Raw genomic sequence first — 22,769 nt, forward strand, 5'->3', positions numbered from 1 at the left:
TGATAAGGATAAATTTTACAATTTTACAATTGCGGAATCAGTAAGCCAAATGATGTAATAGCAATAGTTTCTACTTGTGTAACACTTCTAATGTAATAAACATTCCACGATGTTTCATTATTACATTATAAATGAACTTTAAACTGAGCCACATAAAAGGGACATTGTACCATAATAAGATGGCTGATCAAAGAGGCAGATTTTAAGGTACCTCTTAACAGTGGTATAGAGGAAGATATATTTAGTTAGGGGGTTCCTGAACTTAGGGTCTTGGCAGCTGAATGAGCAGTTGCCAATTTTGAACAGATTAAAACCAAGGATGTTCAAGATGTCATGATTAGAAAAGTACAGATATTTAGGATGTTTGTGGGACTTGAGGAGTTATAGAATGTGCAAGGTAGAAAGCAATACAGATATATGAAAACAAAGATAATCTCTTTTCTAAAAAAAATCAAAATTTTCCTTACTTGGGAGCCAATGTGGGCCAGCGAGCAATGGAGTAAATGAGACTTGATACAAGTTACAACATGAACAGCAGCATTTTGGATGAGATCAAGGTTATGGAGGATAGAATATTGAAAGTTGGTCAGAAAGGCATTTGAATCTTCTAATTTGGAAGAAATAAAAGCTTTCTTGAAGATTACAGCAGCAGATGAACCGAGTCAGGGTTGGAGTTGAACAATGTTATACAAGTAGAAATAGCAATTTTTGTGCTGTTTTGAACATGTGATTGAAAGTTCACCTTGGCATTCCGATTGTGAACAGTCTGATTTTAGCTTCAGACAGGAGCCAATGATAGAGATGGAGCTTGTAAGTAGGAGGCAGCAGATTTTATTGTAGAAACCAAACAATAGCTTAAGACCTTTCAATATTTATATAATCATAGCACTGATGAAATCCATCTGTCCCACGATGTACATGCTGCCTCTTCAAGAGTGCACTTCACCTAGATCCATACATTGTCTATTTTCCACAATGCAGCAAAATTTTTCTTTGCTGATAATTAGCTAATATCATTTGAAGGCTTTTAATTGAATCTACCTCTACAATACACCAGGCAGTGCATTGAAATTCCTCACCACTTATTATTTCCTTATATTGTTGTGAGGGAGTGTAGTCAAGATAACTGTGGGAGTCAATCGGCTTGTAATAGATAATAGTGGGCTGCCTATTATGAAATGAAAGCGTTAAAATCAACAAATCAGGGAGATTTAGAGATGGACCCGATGAAGGTAAGAGAAGGGTTGAAACTGGAAACAAAACTGAATTCTTTCCAGTTTTGGATGAGAGCAGGGGGAAGCAATGTAGACCTCATCGAGGAATTGGAGAAAGAATTGTCGGTGGGGTTCCAATTAGGACTGGAACAAGGCATGTTCCACATATCCCACAAAGAGACAGGCATGGTTGGGACCTATGTAGGTGCCCATAGCAACACCTTTGACTTGCAGAAAATGAGATGAGTTTAAAAGGAGAAGTTATTCAAAGTGAGAATGAGCTCAGCAAGGAGAAGGATGGAACTCTGCAGGCCTATTTTCAAGGAAGAAGCATAAAGCTTTCAGACCATACCAATGAGAGATGGATGTGTAGAGGGATTGCACATCCATGATGAAAGAGAGATGGTTAGGACCAGAAAACTGGAAATTATGGAACTGACCTAAAGTATCTAATGAATCACAATTGTAAATGGGAACAGGTTGAATAACAGGGTGGCGCGGGCGGGATGGGGGGTGGAAAATAGAGTCAACTGGGTGCTTTGGTTTCCTCTCACTGTGCAAAGTTGTGCAGGTTAGGTCGATTGGCCATGCTAAATTCCCCTGTAGTGTCCAAAGATGTGCAGGCTAGGTGGGTAAGCCAACGTAAATGTGGAGTTATGGGGATAGGATGAGGGTTTGCTAGGTATTGATGGGTTGTTCTTCTGAGAGTCAGTGCACTCATATGCACTGAATGGCCTCTTTCCATGCTGTCGGCACTCTATGATTCTATCATAGGAAGAAATAAGTTCCACGGGGCAAGAACAAGCTGAAAGGATATGTGTGCCAGGGCAGTCCTGCTTGTAGCTTTTGGGAAGGAAATAGAAACAGACTTTGCGGGGTTGGGGTCTAAGCGATGAGAACACGTGGAGGTGAAATCTCCAGAGCTGTTAAGGAAAGTGACCGTCCTGGAAACTACAGCCTGATGTTACATGGTGGGGTTATGATCCAGGGGAGGTGGGAGGAAATGTCATGACAGTCGGCACTGAACTTCACATCAGACCATAGCAGACCAACCATTGTTGAATTGAGGTTGAGTTGGAATTGAAATACTGGTTGAAATTCTGTTTCATTAAACAAAGAAGACATATTACCCGGATTTATATCCATGGTTTTAAAATATATGCATTTTTTTTTTAGTGTCCGACCATTTCTTGTCCTCATTTGAGATTGAGTGCACCCTGGAGGTAAAACAGCAAGTGGTAGAGTGCATGGGTACTTTCCAAGATGGTGTAGCAGAGAAAAGTGTGTTGTACTTTGAAAGGTGCGTCAACCAACTCACTGATATTAACTTAATAAATCAGAGACATGACTGGTGGGAAATCTATTGAATTTTCAATGTAAGGATGCTTGCATCTCCATTATACTGGACATATTGGCTATATTGGCTTTCAGGGTATTGCTGATTGAAACATTGTTTATTGTAATGTGGATTTTACATATGACATGGTTATACTTACACTCCAGTATTATCCACCTGTAAAAATGAAAACATCAGAGGAGATATCTTAAGTCAACTTAACATCAGTAAGCCAGTGATACTGTATTTTCAAAACATTGGAAGTCATTGACAATTCCCTAGTGTGGTCATCTGCTGTATCACCAGGAATGTTTGAAGCTGGAAGAAATCGTTGGCTATGTTCAGTTTTAAATTTAAGATGGTCATGTGATTTTTTTTTACCTGATATAGATCATTCAAGAATGAACATATCCTTTGCATATTAGTCTTAATTTCCGTCCCCCATCCCGATATATATTTAAGCCATTCCATGGAAAACCCTGCTACTACAAATCTTCAAGAATAATTTAATTTTAAGCTGTTACTTATGTTTTTGGCATTTAGTTTTAGCAAAATTTATATTTTAAAAAGAATCGACCTCAACATACGTTTAATTAGGTTGGGAGAGAAGAAGAATCAGTGTTATTTTGGCCAATACGTTCAGTGTATCATATATCCATCGCCCCCTAAAAAAAACTTTTAGATTTAGAGGTCACACTTGCAATTCTAAATAACTCTTTGGAGTTGACCTTTGTAGCAGCACAACATGTAACACAATTGGCATTAACTTGACACTATCTGTTATAGTCTCAGTTAACTACATGTTGACAGTAAATGAATTTATCAGCAGACATTTTTGGCAGGAACTGTGACAAGCAGGAATTAGACTGCTGCTGCATATTTTGTCACAAATACAAAATTATTCATTGTACTTGGATAACCAGCTTTTATGTTGCATTAACAGATTCCGGCGGTCAACCCATATTACACCTAAATCCTACCTATCCTTCATTCAGGGCTACAAAGCTGTATATAAGGAGAAGCGGTCAGAGCTGCAAACTGTGGCAGAAAGGTAGTGTAAGCTGACCTGTTCTGAACTATGGATTCTCTGTTCATTTAAAAACTATACTGTGTATTTTCCAGAGTTACAAAAGAAAGTTCTTACACATATACATAGCACCTTTAAGAACTTCCAGACAGCACAAGCGCTGCCTTAAACCTCACTAATCTGTCTTTGGGTGCCTGCAGCCCTTAGAATGACCACCAGTCAACAATGGCATTATTAGGCCACTGAGCTATTAGCTTTCTGACCAGCTGTTAGCTTTTGGGGTTGGGGTGTCATCTTTAAAGAGACACCAGCAAATTGTCATCCTCGGTCCTGTTACCTTCCTCCCCTTTGGTCCAGTGAGTGGAATTGCCAAAATTTGGTCCATGTAATGTAATAAATGAGGCAGCCAATATAGTCACTGTAAAATTTTACAGAGCGTAAGTAAGTGATCAGATAATATGTTCCTTGATGTGTTAATTAAGGGATACATTTTTGCCAGAACATTATGAAAAGTCCCCTATTCTTTTCTGGTTGGTGCCTTGGGATCTTTTAACTTCATTCCAGAAAGCATAAAGGGTTTTTGTTTAATGTATTATCCAAAAACAGCACCTCCAAAAGTGCAGCAATCCTTCATTTGTGCACTTGACTCTCAGTCTACGTTTTTATGCTCAAGTCTTTGAAGTTGGACATATGCCCACAACTTTCTGACTCAGCCAGTGGTGTTATCACTGATCCACAACTGGTACATAAATGGACACAATCTATGTTTAAAATGAAGAATGGTGATTTAACTGTTATGTTGGGCTTTTTTTCTAGATGTTGGTTAAAGTCATAAGTAGAAGTGGTCCTAATGTTTGATTTTTTTTCTCCTAAAGAATGAAGACGGGTTTGCAGAAGTTGAAGGAAGCCTCAGAATCAGTTGTGGCCCTTAGCAAAGAATTGGAAACAAAGGAAAAAGAACTTAAAATAGCCAATGACAAGGCTGACATGGTAATGAGATGATAAATTCACCAAATGACAAATGGTTAAAACACATCAATTACATTTTTGTATATTCAAAATACTAATCCATGGCACGTTTGAAAATGATCACCTTTGCCAACGATATTTTCCTATACTGATTTTGAATCAGCACTAACTGTGCAACTTTTCACAGAATGTTATTAATCTGTTGTTTATAGCATATTAAATAATGGAGACTAATGACTACATTTAAATACCAAAAACAATGTATGCTCTTGTTTGTAACCAATTTTTGCAAGAAGTCTGCAATATCCTACAATGGTACCAGAGAGAAATAGTTAATATAACTGTCTTGCAATAAAGGGATATTCTCTTACAGTTGTTCTCCTTTGGAAAGGTTTTAATATTTGTCAAGAATAAACATGTTGCATTGAAAGTAAATGTAAATAATTCTTTAATAACAAATATCAGAATAATTTTAGAAGTTAGGTTTACTGTCCTATGTTTCAACCAGTGTGTTGCAATCTAAATCCACCGAAGCATTGGAATGTTTTCAGCAAACATACAATAGATTGGTAAGATGCAAACCTGAGTCTGAATCTCAATTAATTCTATGATGTATTGAACCATTCCAGTTCTCTCCTGGTTGGCTTTTTAACCTTCCATCCCCTGCAAACCTGATCTCATTCAAAATCCTGCAACTTGTGTTCTATCTCTCATCAGACTTCATTAATTTAATATCATTCAAGTGAGTAACCTCCATAGGCTCAAAGCGAACCAGTGCCTACATTTGAAATTGCTGATCCTCAGCTTCAAAATTCTGCAAGGTCTTTGGAGTAAAGGAATAATAATACTTTTACTCTAATATCTGCGGAGCATGTGCAGCAAGTGTTTTGTCACAATGACATCAGATGACATGCAACTGGACTCTGCATCAATAACATTCCAGAGGGATATTTTATTACCATAAATAGTTACCTTTAATAAAGTCTGTTAATGTTCACTCAGATGAGTGTAGACTTTTAATCTCCATCTCTATCTTCTCCAGAATTTCAATCCACTGGAAGTTGCTGAAATTCTGACCTTGTGCATCACCAATTTCATTCACCTCATCATTGACATCTGTGCCTTTAGCCACTTAGGGTACAAGTATTGCAATTTTCTCCCCACACCTTTTCACCTCTTTATCCTTCAAGACCCTCTTTAAAGCCTACCTGCATGAATGTGCTTTTGGTTACATATTATTGTCTCATTCTTGGGCTCAGTGTCAAATTTTATCGATAATCTTATGATGGGTCTTGAACTGCTTTGGTACTTTGAAAGTACCATCTAGTGAAAGCTATTTTTGTTGACTGTGTGTTAGAAAGGCATAGAAATTGGTATAGAACAGGTTACTGAGAGGAGAAAAGGATTTTAAAGAAAGAAATGAAATAGAACATGATACCATAATGGTGTCTGCTTTACTACACATCCATGCAGCCTTCGAAGTACCAGCACAATTTAAATGTGAACATTTAATATTTTGGATGTACTGTTGTCACTGTATAATTGACAGAAGCAAGTTTAATTCTGTGGAGGGTTGAGGTACATTGATATGTAATGAAGTTGGAAATAAATCTGGTTACAGATCCTGTACACTAATAAATAATTAATAATGGTACTTATTAACTGCTGTTACAAGGTGCTGAAAGAGGTGACTCTGAAGGCTCATGCTTCAGAGAGAGTGAAAATGGAGGTGCAAAATGTCAAAGACCGAGCCCAGGCAATTGTGGACAGCATATCAGCAGATAAGGCAGTGGCTGAGCAAAAACTTGAAGCTGCCAGACCAGCACTCGAGGAAGCTAAAGCTGCTCTGCAGGTATGCCAGGGCAATGGTGGAATACTCAGTAAGATGAATCTGGTTTAGCTTCAATTAGCTACGTAATTGTTTTTGACCGGTTCAGATGTGATAGGAAAAGGGCCTTTTTCTGTGCCCTGTATCTCTGTGATTCGATGACTCTAATGAAATCATCCTTGCTGAAGTGTCTGGCTGCTTTTATATTTAAAAAAACTTATTTTCTTCTGTGAATGTGCTGTATCACAATCTGGTAGGAAGTGAATGTGATGCATATCATGACTTGCCAAGCTTGATAAGGTTGTTGAGGAAGGTTTGATATTTTCAAATAGAAAGACTATATAGATATGATTAGAAATAGTAAGAACTGAAGATGCTGGAATCCGAGATTACACAGTGTTGAGCTGCAGGAACACAGCAGCCGGGCAGCATCAGAGGAGCAGGAAAGCTGATGTTTCAGGTCGGGACTCTTCTTCAGAAGTATGTGGTTGTGTTAAATTTTTCCACTAGGTTGCAATCCTGGCATCGACCCATGGTTAACTATGGTGGGATGTTGGTCATAATCTTCCTACAAGAAGACATTAAGAAACCTGCTCTGGAAGCCCCATCCAATGATGAATGGACCAGAGAAATGGAGGTGTGGGAGTCCCGATTTGAGGGTTTACTGTCATGTCTTGCCTGGGACAACCGGCCTCTATGGAGGCAGGCAGGAGACTGCAGGAGCACTGCAAAATGGAGGTATTTTCTGCAGGATGGGGATAAATTAAACAAACATGAATGGCCAAACTGTAAGATTAATCTGTCGGAAGGGTATAACTTCCTCAGGATGGTTTGCAGTCATGGATCTGGGTGCCATACCACAACATTCTGGGCTGAGTGAGAAGGAATGTGTATGATGTCATGACATGTCCACACAAAGCAGTCAAATACTACTGACAAATTTTAGCAGGGACCTGCCTGTCTTCAGGAAGATCGCAACAACACCTTTACCCCAAACAGCCATTAACTGGGTCTAATTGGCTAATCACTGCTGCAAGTAGGGTAACCTCTGCCTCATTGATCCATCCTTTGTCAAGATCACTCAGAGGTAGGGATGCATCAGGAGGTCAACCTGATGCTCTAGTTTCCAAGTTTTTTATAGTTCCACCTCCCCTATTCACCTCGGCAGTACCAGAAAACCCCTAGTAATACAAATGCAAACTCTGTCAAAAACCTCCAAATGCCTGGCACAGAACTCCAGTGCTGAACTTCTAATAGTTGCTTGAAGTGCAGATAGGAAGAGCAATGGATGCTGTATGGAGCAGTGAACGAGGCAGCGTGGTAATGCACTTTTCCTTATTGTCATTTATCCAAGCCAGGTTTTACAGTCAACGTACTAATCCATTCGCTTTAAACATTGCAGACAATTAAACCAGCAGACATAACCTTAGTGCGAACACTTGGTCGGCCTCCTCATCTGATTATGAGGATAATGGACTGTGTGCTGCTGCTTTTCCAAAGGAAGTTGAACCCAGTGAAATTTGATGTAGATAGGAACTGTGTTATTCCATCGTGGCAGGAATCACTGAAACTTATGGCAGGAAACCTTCTACAAGCATTACAGGTGAACGCAACTGAGTAGTAGTGTTATTAGTTACTATAGCAGTCCAGTGACACATTAGAATATAGTAAACTGGCATCTTTAGTCAGAAAATGTGCACCATGTTCTGTAAAGATTTGATGAAAATTAGCAGCTTTAATCCATTCAAAATTCTGTAATTATTGTGGCATTTGCAACTTAAAATATGTTTCGATCTTTTAATAAATTTGATGACTCAATCAGCAATGAAAACCAACAAGTCCTGTTAATTGATACATTTAGACAGCTTAAAGAATTAAGAAACCCTTTTACTTTCAGCTTTTCCCTCCCTCCCACTTCTACAACATTAAACTTCTGTATAGATTGGAACAGTAGCTTGCCAAGCAACCGTATAAAAACTGTTGTAATTGAAGAGACAGATTCTGGCACAGTTTGGCCCTTTCCATTTGAATACGATAATGCAGAACTTGCTGCTCATTGTGATTCTGGACTTTATTTTTCCATAGCCTGTCATTTATGTAACTTAAATTCTTTTGATTATATCTATAGAAAGTCCCTACTTAATGATTCCTTTGACATTATTTTATTGCAACTCTGTTAATAAGGTAGCGCCAGTATAATGGTTCAACATTGTCAGTTTCACATTAATATCATCCCCAGCTTTCCTGTTATTTGGCCTACCTGTTCAGATGACTTTTTCACCTCACTTCCTCCTTCACCCATAGTCTACCTATGTCCCCATATTGCTGCTATCCTTGACACAAAGCTATTCTTCCCAGTGTTGCTTCCTACCGCACCCACTGCCACCTTGTCTCCTGGGCTTGCCACTCTCCTGGTCTTATCTCCCTTTTGGGTCTGTGTCTCAGTTTGGCCTGCTCTGGCCTCATCTCCTGCCTCTGTTCTTCTCTTTGTTACGGGCTCCGTTCCTGAACTCTCACTGAGGCTCTGGATTCTGTCCAGTGGCAGAGGTCAGATAGCACAAATTGTTCAGGGAATCCAGCTGCTACTGGCATTGACCAACTTCTGCCATTGAATGGAAACGGGTTAATATAACAGTGTTGAACAATAAAGGTATATCATTTTAATATTTATATGTTTAGTGATACATTTTGCCTTGCAAACTAATTCAGCTAGAAATTAGGTGTAACATAGAAACCTACAGCACAGGAACAGGCCCTTCGGCCCTCCAAGCCTGCGCCGATCAAGATCCTCTGTCTAACCTGTCATCTATTTTCTAACGGTCTGTGTCCATTTGCTCCCTGCCCATCCATGTACCTGTCCAAATATATCTTAAAAGACGCTAACGCGTCTGCGTCTACCACCTCCGCTGGCAACGCGTTCCAGGCACCCGCCAACCTCTGTGTAAAGAACTTTCCACGCATATTGTACATGTTGTACATGATGGTACAGTATTTGAACTCCTACATTATTTTTTCTAAGTGTGAAATGTCCAAAAGAACCTAATGGTGGCTTTAACATTGATTCCTATGGAAACTGTGATTTACTTAAAGTCACCGCTTAAAATGGCGATTGCCAGGAAACAACCACTAGCCTCGATGTTTTGGTGTGATGGGACAATAAAAAAACTAGCAGGTGACTATCAAGTGGTAGGTCAGGGAGCTCGAGAAAAGTCTGGCAGCCTTCCTTGCTTGACGATTTGCATGAGCTGACACGGGTCACCCTGTAGTGGGGTTTCACCGTGTAGTGGTGGTTTCACCCCATACCCTCCTAACTCTCTCAGCGGTGGCCCGCTGCTGAATCTAATTTTAAATTAACAAATTTGAAAATGTTAAAGAGAAGGCATCTCCATTTTAAAGAGCCTTTTTGCTTACATACCTTTCATTGTAGCATGTTGATCTTTTCAAACTGGCAATCCTCTGATTGTATTGCAGTTATAAGAGCTCAACCACTGATCTTATCTTAACTTAATCATTAATTGGCTACATGGAGGGAAATCACAGGCAAAATCACGTGGGCAGGCTTGAAACCCAGAAATAGACCAGATCTGTGTTTCCTCCCCTCTGGAGGGAAAGTCCAGCCTCTCTTACTTTATCATATGTTGTCCATCACTTAATTTAAATGTTGAGTCAAAAATGATGTTAGACCTTCAGACCAATGTGCTAGTTATTGGAAAGCCATCTTCTAATTGAATATTTCTGAATGTATGTGTCATTGAAATGATCTTTTGTTTTCACAGCACTTTCCCAAGGACAGCATCAATGAGGAAACTGTAGAACTACTGTGTCCCTATTTTGAAATGCCAGATTACAACATTGATGTTGCCAGACGAGTGTGTGGTAATGTGGCAGGTCTTTGTTCCTGGACTCAAGCAATGGCCTACTTTCACGGAATAAATAAAGAGGTGTTGCCCCTTAAGGTTTGTTAATGAAAAATAATCGGATTACTGTCGGATATCTTGCAGCAGTGAGGCATATAACACCATCTGCCATTTGTAAGCCTTGCTTTCTCAAGAAAAATTGGAAAGCATTTGGGGAGGCGCGATGACTCAGTGGTTAGCACTGCTGCCTCATAGTACCAGGAGTCTTGGTTCGATTCTACCCTTAGTCAACTGTCTGTTTGTAATTTGCACATTCTCCCCATGTCTGCATGGGTTTGCTCTGGTTTCCTTGCATCGTGCAAGATGTGCAGGTTAGGTGGCTTGGCACTGCTAAATTGCCCATAGGGTCCCAGGTTATGCAGGCTTGGTAGATCAGCCATGGTGCAATGCAGGGATAAGGTGGGGATATGGGTCTGGATGGCTGCTCTTCAGAGGCTTGATGTGATCTCAATGAGATGAATGGCGTGCTTCCTCACTGCAGGGATTCTGTGCTATTCATTAATGTGTTTGGACAAAATCAGCATGGAGATATGCCTAACTAACCTATTGGAGTTTTTTGAGAACGTAATCAGTAGAATAGATAAGGGAGGATAAGTAGATGTGGTATACTTGAATTTCAACTCAACTTTTGATAAAGTCCCACTTAAGAGTCTTGTGGGAAAATTAAAGCACATGGGATTCAGTTAATATACTTGCATGGATTGAGATTGGCTTACAGGCCAGGAACAGAGGATGAGAATAAGTGGATCTTTTTCCTGGTGGCAGGTGGTGACTAGTACTGCACTTTCGGGATCAGTGATTGGGCCTCAGTTATTCACATATGTATAAATAACTTAGATGAGGGAACCAAATGCAATATTTGCAAGTTTGTTGATGATACAAAAATTGAGAGGGGCTGGGAAAATGGTCCGGGCAAGTTCAATGTGTGTGGGCAAATACATGGCAGATGCAATGGATAACTGTGAAGTTATACACTTTCGTGTGAAAGAAAAAAAGGTAGGGTATAATTTCAACATGGCATGTTAGACAATGTGGATATACAAGTGAATCTGGGTGTATTTGTACAGCAATCAACAGGCAAGTGCAGCAAGCAATTAGGAAAGTAAATTAAATGGTGGCCTTGAGCTTAAATGCAGGAATGTCTTACTACAGATATGCAGGGTATCACTAAAACCAAACCTGTAAGATTAAATGCAGTTTTGTTCTCCCGACCAAGAGAGGATATACTCTGGCCTTACCTTATTTGGGTGAATGCTCGTTGGGCAGTGTTAGGAGGCAGTAACACTGAATAGGGTGTCAGGGAGCTGCCTTTCTGAACATGAGATCTTCATTTCAATAAAACATTTCAATTCAATAATTTCCATAGAGGGAGTGCAGTGAGGTTACACTTGGCTGGTACTGAGGATGGTAAGACTTTAGAATGAAATGAGATTGGTTTGACTAGGCCTATTCACTAGAGTTTAGATGAGGAAGGGGGATCTGAATGAAACACAAAATTCTAACCGGGCTCAACAAAATAGATGCAGGGAGGAGGGTTTCGCTGGTCATGGGGTTGTCGAACCAGGGGTCACAACCTCAGGATAAAAGGTAGGCCATTCATCAATAAGATGAGGAATCAATAACCTGTGGAATTCACAACCACAGAAGGCTGTGGACGCCAAATCAATGAGTTTATTCGCGAAAGTGATTCTTTTAAATAAGATATTAAGGGCATCAGGAGTTGCCAAGACAGCAGGAATATGGTGTTGAGATGGAGGGTTAGCCATGATGATATTGGATGACAGATCAGGCTCAAAGGTCCATATGGCCAGTTAGTGCTCCTAGTTTGTTTCCATTTCCATGTTTTTACACTGCCATATTCAAAGTAGTTGCCATTTATAAACAGTTTTCTTCTCCCCACCCCTCCGCAATATTCTCAAGGCAAACCTTACTATACAGGAAAGTCGCTTGGCCACTGCTATGGAGGATCTGAAGAAGGCCCAGTGTGAACTTGATGCAAAACAAGTTGAGCTTGATATCGTGCAGATGGAATATGTACAAGCAATGAGAGAGAAGCAGGTAATTACAATACAGCTAATTTGACTGAGTAATTTTGTGTTCTTTTATACATTTTGTTCTGATATACAACAAAGATGGAACTTGCATTTATCTGCTACCTTTTAATGACCTTATATTATCCCAAAGTACTGAGCAACCAAATACATTTGAACAGTAATCACAGTTATAACATAGGGAAATGGAACAGACAACCTGCATGCAGCAGGGTTTCTCCAAACAGCAGTGAAACAAGTAATCAAACAGACAATCTGACCTTTGGTAGCATTGAGGAATAAATGTGTATCTGCAACAGTAAGTCAAACAGAAAATGAAATCCAGTATCAGGTGCAATGGGTGACAAATCCACTGCCACTTGCTTTGTAAGCTTCCAAGGAAGCTCCTCAGAGTCCTTACTTACAGAGCAGTAAATCTTACTCAAAGCACCTTTTTCCTTCATCTGTCCCAAATTTCCACTTACTTACTCAGCCTTTGTATCAAACAGGTAAAGTGTCCACTCGCACTGATCATGCTGCTTACTGACTTTGTAATTTAAAACTCCTTTATATGGAGTTGCTATGAGTCACTTTTTGGCTTCACTTCATATTACAATAATCAGCATCTTATTTGGTCAAGGGATTTCTGATGTTTGATGGATTATTACCACTATGAGACTGTTGTTTTTATAATTGGGTCGTGTTAACTTACTAAAAGGCTATTAGCTCTAAGTATGAATCTGACTTTTGCTTTTTAAACGTTATTTTGAAAAAGAATTCCCAGTGAAGTCCTACTTTGTAGTAGATATGCTCACTCAACCTTTGTCTCACTCAGGCAAAGTCTGTCCTCAAGCTGAGACATAATTTGTATGTTCAAAATTGCTTGTGTCCTCCCTATGTATTTCAGTCCCATCATACACTCTGTTAGAATATTGAACATAACATAAGATGCCGGAAGAATTGTACCATTTAGTCAAAAAGTTAAAAATTTGGAGATATTGTACCATAACACCAGAGTTATTGTGACAGCAGCCAGAAATTATTTGACCTCCAACTTTCACTTGGTAAATTTAATCTCCTTGATCATCTAGCAGAATTTATTCCTTTAGCATGTGTATCTCAGCAATGACAAAATAATTTTTGAAACGAAGCTTATGGGATCAGTAAAAGAAGATTTCTGTGTGCCAAAAGGGGTAACTGGAGCAAAATTCGACATGAATTGAATCATCCCACATTTTCGGTAATCTCCGAACTTGCCTTATTTAGTAGATGGTGTGTATATTCACAAAGTAGAAACAAATTAAGGACACAATATAGAAAGGAAGGTTGATGATTTTTGAATTTAGAAGTAATAATATTACTTGATTCTGAGATGTTACTAGAGGATGCTGAGCGGTGCCGGAAGAAGATGCAAATGGCTTCAAGTTTAATTGATGGTTTGTCAGACGAGAAAGAACGTTGGACCAAACAAAGCAAAGAATTTGCTGCTGAGGAGAAAAGACTTGTGGGTAAGTGGCAAGAAAGTAATTAACTCATGCTGTGAAACATCTTTTTTTTAAAGAACTACAAAGTACTCAGTCATGAAAAATTGAACAAATAATCATTAATTATTTATGAACAAATAACACAGGATTGATATCAAATGCAGTGTTGCAATCTAAAATGAACCAGAATTACATTGTTTCTAATAACTCACATTGAGTACCTACCAAGGGCTGGTACTCCAAGGGCAGGGGTTCATATCTGTCACATCCACTGGTGGAATTTAAATTCAATTAATTGATCAAATCAATTAACTAATATTTTAAAAAATGTAATTGTAAGTAAGTATCAGTAATGGTAACCATGACATTATTAGAGATAATGGTTTTAAACAAAAAACACCCATCTGGTTAAAAAATACCAACCCTTCAGAGAAGGGGGTCTGCTATCCTTATTTGGTCTGGCTTGCATAAAACAATAAGACATTAAGAAATAGGAACAAAAGTAAGCCATTGATCCACCATTCAGTAGGATCACGGATGATCTGCCATTCCTCACATCCATTTTCCTGCCCTTTTCTCATCATCCTTGATTCCTCTATTGTCCAAGAATCTATCTCAATTTTAAATATATACAGGGATCCTGCCCCCACAGTTTTGTGCAGCAAAGTGTTTCAAAGACTCTCAGCCCTCTGAGAACAGAAATCCCTCCTCACCTTAGTGGTAAATTGGTGCCCGTTTGTCCTGAGGCAATGACCTCTGATCCTAGACTCTCCCGTGAAGGAAAACATCTTTTCAGCATTTACCCTGTCAAGCACCTTCAGACTCCTATATGTTTCAATAAGATCACCCCTCATTCTTTTAAATTCCATTGAACAGAATCCCAACCTGGTTAACCTGTGCTCATGAGACTATCCCTCCATACCAGTGAACCTTCTCTGAACTGTCTCTAATGAAATGAGATCTTTCCTTAAGTAAGGAGATTAAAACTGCTCATAGTACTCCAGATGTGGTGCCACCAGCAATTTGTACAGTTGCAATAAGACTTTCCTACTCTTCCACGCCAACTTCCTTGAAATGAGGGCCAACTTTCCATTAGCTTTCCCGATTACCTACTGCCCCTGTGTGCTAGCTTTCTGTGTTTCATGCTCAAGTACCCCTAAATCCTTCCATGTTGCAGCTTTTTGCAGTTCTCTCCATTTAAATAATACTCTATTCTTTTTGTTTTCCATTCCAAAATGAACAGCTCCACATTTTTCCAAATTGTACTCCATTTGCCAGCTTGTAACCCCACTGATCTCTCTGTAAACAGTTTGTGTCCCTCCCATTACCTGCCTTGACACTAACTTTTGTGACATCTGCAAATTCAGCTACAGCGAATTTGTTTCTTTCTTCCAAGTCATTAATATATATCATAACCAGTTGTGGTCCCAGTACTGATCCCTACGAAATACCACTAGTCACAGGTTACCAGCCTGAAAAGGAACCCTTTATGCCTGCTTACTGTTTTCCGCACTTGAGCCAATTCTGTACTCATGTCAATATACTACCTCCAGCACCGTGGGCTGTTACCTTATGACTTTACCTTTTGTAAGATACCTTATTTGAGTGTCTTCTGGAAGTCCAAAAACAACACATCTGCTGGTTTCCCTCTACCCACTCTGGTTGAGACTTCCTCTCAAAACTCTAATAAATTAGTCAAACAGATTTCCTTTTTATGAAGCCATGCTAACTCTGATTAATTAGATTACGACTTTCCAAATATTGTTCGTACTTCATGAATAATTGATTCCAATACTTTTCCAACAACAGGTCTTAGGCTAATCAGTCTATAGTTACCCGCTTTTGGCATCTCTCACTTTTTGAATAGAGGTGTTACATCGGCAGTTTTCTAATCCTTTGGCACCTCCCCAGAATCCAGTGATTCTTGGAAAATTATAACCAATACATCCACTATCTCTGTAGCTACTGTTTTAGGATCCTTGGATGCAAGCCATCAAGAATGAGGGGTGATCTTATTGAAACATATAGGAGTCTGAAGGTGCTTGACAGGGCTTTTGCCCCCATCAGTTTGTCTAATATTACTTCTGTAGTGATGGCGATGGTACTTAATTCTTCCTCTGTATTCTTTAGTATTAATGGGATGTTTGAAGTATCTTCTACTGTAAAGACTGATGCAAAATATCTGTTTAACTCCTCTGTCATTTCCTTATTCCCATAACTATCTCCCCAGATTCATTTTCAAGGAGGCCTATGTTCACTTTGACCCCTCTCTTCCTTTTCATATATTTAAAGTAGAGCTTTTATTGTCAGTTTTTATAATCCTCACTAGTTTGCTCACTCACTAAACCTTGTGGTTTATTTTCACTGTCCTTATTATCTTTGTAGTCCTCCTTTGCTGAATTCTGAATTTATTCCAAACTTTGGGCTATCACTGACTTTTACCTCCTTGTATGCTTTTCCTTTCAACTTAACACAGTCCTTAATTTCATTGATTAGCCAACGTTGGTTATCCCTCTCTTAGAATCTTTCCTCTTTACTAGGATGCATTTTTGTTGACATTACTCAAAATAGTTAAAATTTTTGAATGTCTAACTTGTGGGCATGCCACATGCAGGCTCACTGTGATGTGATAACTTTTAACAGCTCAGTAGGGGCAATTAAAAATGGAAATTAGCCAGCAAATGACAGCCTTGCCAATGACACTTCGATCTGGTAAAAATTCGATAAATCTTGCTAAAACATTACTCTTGCACTCATTGATCAGCCTTGCCTCCCATCCTGGCAATGTCTTGATTTTAAAATTTGCATCTCTTTCTTTCTGTTTCAAATCTCTCCTTGGTTTTTCTACTCTCAAATTGGTAACCTTTTCCATCTTATAATGTATGTGATCTGTGCTGTCCTCAATTCTGGCCTCTTGCACATCCCTGATTTGAATCACTAGTCCATTTACATCCATGCCCGTTTTAAGTTCCAGAGTTCCTCTCTCCCCCACCACTTCTCTCTCACCCTTTGGGATATTTTTTAAAATCTATCTTTGTATCCCGTCAGCCTTAACACCACCATAAATTGCTCCATGTTCTGTTTGTTTGATAATAGTAAATCTAAAGCACATAGGAACTTTTTGCCACATTAAAGCGGCCATGTAAGTGTAAGTTGTTCTTGAAATAACGCTACAGCAAAAGAGCACAGTAATGTGGAAAGTACAATGCAGACAATTATTTCTAGGAAAGGATGTTTTTAAATTGTTCAACAGAATAACTGTGCAATATTTTCACGACACTGCTGTTTGGCTGCTGAGTATCAGCATAAATAACATCATGTGAAGAAATTTGGAAAGGTTTGCAAAAAAATTCTTGACAATGGCGATTCTGTAAGGATAATGTAAGTCCTTTCTTCTGATGTTCTTTTAGTTGGTCACTGATCAAATGGTGTTTTAGCAGTTTGTTATTTGTCTGTTTAATCCTTCCACAGACATGATGATGGAAAGGAATGACATCTCTCATCTCATAGGCTTCAAGAGGGTAGAATTCATGGGAGATCAGACTTGTCAGGGGAAAGAGTGAATTTTATAGATTGAATAGCCTTTTCTCATTCTGCGCTTCTCTGGTTTTTTTTGACAGGGAATGTTTTGCTGGCTACAGCTTTTCTGTCTTATGCAGGCCCGTTCAACCAGGAATTTAGAAATCTGTTGTTGAACAGTTGGCAGCAAGAAATAATATTACATAACATTCCATTCGTCGTAAATCTAAATGTCTCGGAAATGCTTATTGATGGACCCACAGTTGGAGAGTGGAACTTGCAAGGCCTTCCTAATGATGACCTCTCGATACAAAATGGGGTAATTGTCGCAAAGGCAGCTCGCTTCCCATTGTTGATTGATCCTCAGGCTCAGGGGAAAACCTGGATAAAGAATAAAGAAGCTAAGCATGAACTTCAGGTAGTGGACACAATCTGCAATGGTACTTGAGAATCATTTTTCACTGTTTTATTGTGTGACTGTGAAGTCTTGGCATGAAACCTTGATGATAATAGAATTGAGCAGACATGAACATATTTCAATTTTTTTAATAAGTAATTAATTTTTTACAGGTAACATCCTTAAATCATAAATACTTCAGAAATCACTTGGAAGACTGCCTCTCACTCGGAAGGCCATTATTAATTGAGGATGTAGGGGAAGAACTTGACCCAGCATTGGACAATGTGCTGGAGAAAAACTTCATCAAAACTGGGTCTACACATAAGGTGATTTCTAAGCATTTATTTAGTACACCATTTGTATGGTAATAGTTAAAATGCAGAGATATCAACATTGTACTTTAAAAATATTTATTGTCCTGTTATCTTGCCATTAACAAAACCAGCATTTATAGATCAAACCTCTGGATGTCTTTTCTGCAGGTAAAGATAGGAGATAAGGAGATGGATGTCATGAGTGGTTTCCGATTGTACATTACTACAAAACTGGCAAATCCGGCTTATACTCCGGAGATAAGTGCTCGAACTTCAATTATTGACTTCACTGTCACCATTAAAGGTCTGGAGGATCAACTGTTGGGAAGAGCCATTCTCACTGAGAAACAGGTGATGCAAATCCTTCAATTGATGACTTAATACAGATGTAGGGCCATGTTGATGCACTATGGTAATGTCCCTACTCCTGGACCAAGAGATCTGATTTGAAGACTATCTGCTCCAGAGGTGTGTACTAACATCTCTGATCAGGTTGATTAGGAAAATAGCTCAACATTGAAATGAGTACATTTTCACGATAATTTCAGAGTTTATTTCAACCAAGTGTTTGGTTTTTGGACTATTTTTAAGAGATCCATTTCTATGCAATGTATTCAGTGATTATCAATAAAACTATTATGTATTATAGTTGGGGTATGTTATGTTGGGACAGTGTCCCTCTCAAAGGTGAGTCACATGAACACAGATCATTCATGCTAGTGAATCATCAGTCGAGTTCCTTGGCTTGTTCTGGTTTGTTCCAAGTTCTTGCAGAGTGCACAGCTTCAGAATAAAATCTACCTGTTGGGTTCCAGCAAACAATGTGTTTATATGTTCTTTGGTTCTAACTGGAGCCTAGTAATTGACCAATAAAGAATAAAAGCCTACAATGGAATGGCAGTAGAAGATTGGTTACACTCTCACACAGTTTTAGGGACTGGAGGCCATTCCTTGCCTGGCCCAGAAAACCTTAGGAAAATAATAAATAGGAGGTGGCAGGAATGCCATTTGATCCATGTACAGTACTTTTATTAATGAAAACCCTCATATTTAGATTGCACTTTATTGCAACATTTCAAATTACTTAATAGAATTAGATTAACATTAAGGCATGATGAATATTATAGAGGTCCCATTCAATTCTGTCAAATTTCCCTCCATATTTTCTTCTCTTACTGGGTTGAATTTCACTGATCCCTGGGTGGCAGGATCAGAGGTGAGGGTTGGTAGAGTAGAAGGGAGCCACATCGGAACAGCTCTCCTTTATTGTCCCTTCGTCAGGGTAGTTGCGTTCCGAGAAGCAGAAAGGCTATCTGATCCTCAGAGACAGTCAGCTGACTTACATAACTCCAGGCCCTAATTCAATGAATGTACTGGCACTTTGCTGATGGCAGGGCTCTCCCTGTATGTACAGGGAAGCTTGTTGGAGGCTGTTGTACGTTGCATTTAGTAAAACTAACACTCATTCAGCTGCAGGCAGCTATGGTTGAACACCCCTTCCTTTTAAAAGAGAGTACATTAGACCATAAAATGGTGCATGTACAAAAGTTCCCAGATATCAAATCAGTAAAATAACAATATATGAAGTATTGACAAGTTGGGAAGCATTCTTATTCTTACAGTAGTCACAACTATAACATGTATGAATGAAAATCCTTCAATGAAAACTGCAATAACATTTCTTGATGTTGAAATTCTGATCTCTTTCATTGTCTTTGTATTTCCCACCTTTCTCATCATTGCTCACACCACACCAGAGAGAGGAAAATTTTGCCTATTTCTAGAGGGATAGAAAAATTAATAAAATTAATAACTTTCCGACCTCAAACCTTGTTTAGAGCATACTTAAAGAATACTGTGTCTGGTCACTACATGATGAAAAGTATACAGAGGTTTTGTAGGAGGTGCAAACAAGATTGCGAGGATAAAACCAAAAAGAAGTGGTTATGTGTTTGGGAAAGATTCACAGGCTGAATCTCTTTTCTCTTGGAAAAAGAAGACTGAGGAATATCTTAATAGAGGTCTTTAAAGTTATGGAAGATTTTGATACAGCGGACATAATGAGAGTGTTTTTTCTTGTGCTATATAAATAAGGCAAGTTGGAGTATTAATGAGATGCAAATACTTGGAATCAAAATAGTCACCACTCAAGACTGAGTCTCAGAAATGGCCATTTAAAGCTTAAGAGGAAAATCACAAAACTTTTTCTAGACATCAAGACTCTGAATTTAAAAATGAATCTGTATTTTCACAATTTTCTCATCATTACCCATGTCACACCAGAAAGAGTAATATTCTGTCTTACGAACTTGGCTATACTAACATCTCACAGGCCACATTGTTTTGACACATTTCGAAAGCATCCGGCCTGGATCTCAGTGGCCAAATCAGATCAGATGGCCCTCTCTGACAGCCAGGAAAAAAACTTCCCCGAAATTTGCAACTATGTCTTTTAGCCATTGATTGCTCTGGTCTCATCACAAAGCTCCTTGTATGTCAGCTTGTTGGCTTTACTCAAAAACTTGGCTTAGATTTTGTTCTTATTTATGCATTGAAAAAATGTGACCCTCAGGTTAATTTTGCAGTTTGGGTCATATTGACAGTCATGTGACAGTCCGTTTAATTTGAAAATGTAAGCTGCAACAATCTCACCTGGCAACTGCTTCCTTTCATACAATGCAACTCTGTGTAATGACATTCTTAGCTGTTCAACAGTAACAGTCCAGAATCTCATCGTACTAACATCTCACAGGCCACATTGTTTTGAAACATTTCAACAGCATCCGGCCCCAAAATGGTGAGTAACTCATCTACTTTCATCTGTTTTATTTTCTTCCAGCCAAATGTGGAGCCTTTCTTCATAATTACACCAATAATAATTTCCTCTCCTGCATCAGCAACACCTACCTCTACCAGTGGCACAGCTGAGACTGCAGAACTGCTTGACCTCTAATTGGCAGGCAGCCTCAGAATATTGCCTGCCATTCTTAATTTGGCAGTCAACCAAAACATGGGCCTTTTCGAACATAATTGCAGAAGAAATAGAACCAGAAAATATATACTATAACAAGGTGTAGAGCTGGATGAACACAACAGGCCAAGCAGCAAGACAGGAGCAGAAAGCTGACATTTTGGGTAAAGACCCTTCTTCGGAAAATTTCTTCGGCAGTTCCTACTATCTCAGGAAATATATGGTTGGTCAAATCTGTCAGTATTCAATTTGGTCATATTCATCTTGGACACCAACACTGCTGTCCCAACTTCTTCCCTTGAACCTTAATTCTCTGCGAGACCAAAAACGTGCAGTTCAGCCCTAAGTATATTCAATCCTGGTACATTGGTAGCCATCTGGGAGAATTCCAAAGATTCACAACCTTTTGGATAGAGATATTTCTTTTTAGCTCAGTCCTAAATTATTGGCTCTGTATACTGAAATTATGCCCCTGGTTCTTAATTCCTCAGCCAGAGGAAACAGCCTCTCAGTATCTACTGCTCAAACCCCTTCATAATCTTGAATGTTTCAATTACATCATCTTCATTCCTTTAAACATCTAAGAAGCAGACCCAACTTATTTGGCCTCTCATTGTAAGACAGCCGCCTTGTCCCTGAGCCCAACCTCATGAACTTTTGTTGTGGTGCCTCCAGTGCAAGTTTACCCTTTTGAACACTGAGACCGAAATTACACACCTCATTTTAGATGTGGTCTCACCAAAGTTTCATATAATTGTAACGAATCTACTTATTCCTGTACTTCAGTTCCCTTGCGATAAAGATGAACATATCATTTCTCTTAACTGCTTTCTGTACTTACATGCTAACCTTTTGTGTTCCTTGTATCAACATACCTCAGTCTCGCTGAATCAACATTTACAAGATTATTGACCTTGAAAAAGTTTTTCTGTTCACATGACCTCACCCTTCTCTATGTTATACACCTTCTGCCACTTTCCCAATTCACTTAATCTGCCTATATTTCTTTAAAGTCATTTTGGTTCTTCCTTATAGCTCGCAGTTCCGTTTAGCTTTGTATCATCAGAAAACCTTTAGATATATTACTCTCCATTTGTCTAAATCACCACATCAGTTTAAGTAGCTGTTACTTCCAATATTTTGCTAGTCACAGCCCGTTGTGAGTCAGTAAGCTCAATTGGATGACTGGTTTGCTCACAGAGTGACACACAAATTAGGGATTCAGTTCCCACACTGGTTTGCTCACAGAGTGACACACAAATTAGGGATTCAGTTCCCACACTGGCTGAGGATACCATGAAGGTTCTGCCTTTTCAACCTTGCCCCTCTCCTAAGGTGTGGCGACTTTTAGGTTGAATTCCCCACCAGTTGTTCCTGACTAATCAGAGGGAAGTCCTATGATCCTCTGGGAATGTAGTGACTTTAGTCACAGAATGCCAGTTTGAAAATGTTCCAGTTAGCCCTACTTTCTGCCCATTAACCAGTTCTGAATCCATGTTAATGTATCACCTCAAGTCTTGAGCTCTTATGTTGTGTATTAAGTTTTGTTTAGATTTATCAGGTGCTGTTTGGAATTCTAAGTCTGTTACATCTACTAGTTCTGCTTTATCTACTCTCCTACTTACATCCTCAATATGCTCTAATAAATCTGTCAAACAGGATTTCCCTTTGCTGCAGAAAAATTGCTTTGCGTTCCTGCTGTCAGTAAATGCAAAGTCACGGCCTTCTCTTTGGTCCAATGTTGGGATCCTGAGGCTTAT

At 39.0% G+C, this 22,769-nt stretch overlaps 1 protein-coding gene across 1 annotated transcript in view; it reads left to right on the plus strand.

Moving 5' to 3' along the window:
• LOC125459938 (dynein axonemal heavy chain 5-like) overlaps positions 1–22,769 on the plus strand; it is a 259,757-nt gene that overhangs the window by 200,966 nt on the left and 36,022 nt on the right. Inside the window, exons 56-66 of the mRNA XM_059651530.1 lie at positions 2,391–2,514; positions 3,494–3,601; positions 4,453–4,567; positions 6,222–6,398; positions 7,777–7,977; positions 10,151–10,330; positions 12,212–12,349; positions 13,694–13,829; positions 17,426–17,742; positions 17,895–18,050; positions 18,207–18,389. Of these exons, the coding sequence (XP_059507513.1) occupies positions 2,391–2,514; positions 3,494–3,601; positions 4,453–4,567; positions 6,222–6,398; positions 7,777–7,977; positions 10,151–10,330; positions 12,212–12,349; positions 13,694–13,829; positions 17,426–17,742; positions 17,895–18,050; positions 18,207–18,389 (1,835 nt within the window). The remainder of the gene's footprint in view (positions 1–2,390; positions 2,515–3,493; positions 3,602–4,452; positions 4,568–6,221; positions 6,399–7,776; positions 7,978–10,150; positions 10,331–12,211; positions 12,350–13,693; positions 13,830–17,425; positions 17,743–17,894; positions 18,051–18,206; positions 18,390–22,769) is intronic.

The sequence above is a fragment of the Stegostoma tigrinum genome, chromosome 16 (assembly GCF_030684315.1).
Source record: "Stegostoma tigrinum isolate sSteTig4 chromosome 16, sSteTig4.hap1, whole genome shotgun sequence".
Classification (NCBI taxonomy): Eukaryota; Metazoa; Chordata; class Chondrichthyes; order Orectolobiformes; family Stegostomatidae; genus Stegostoma; species Stegostoma tigrinum.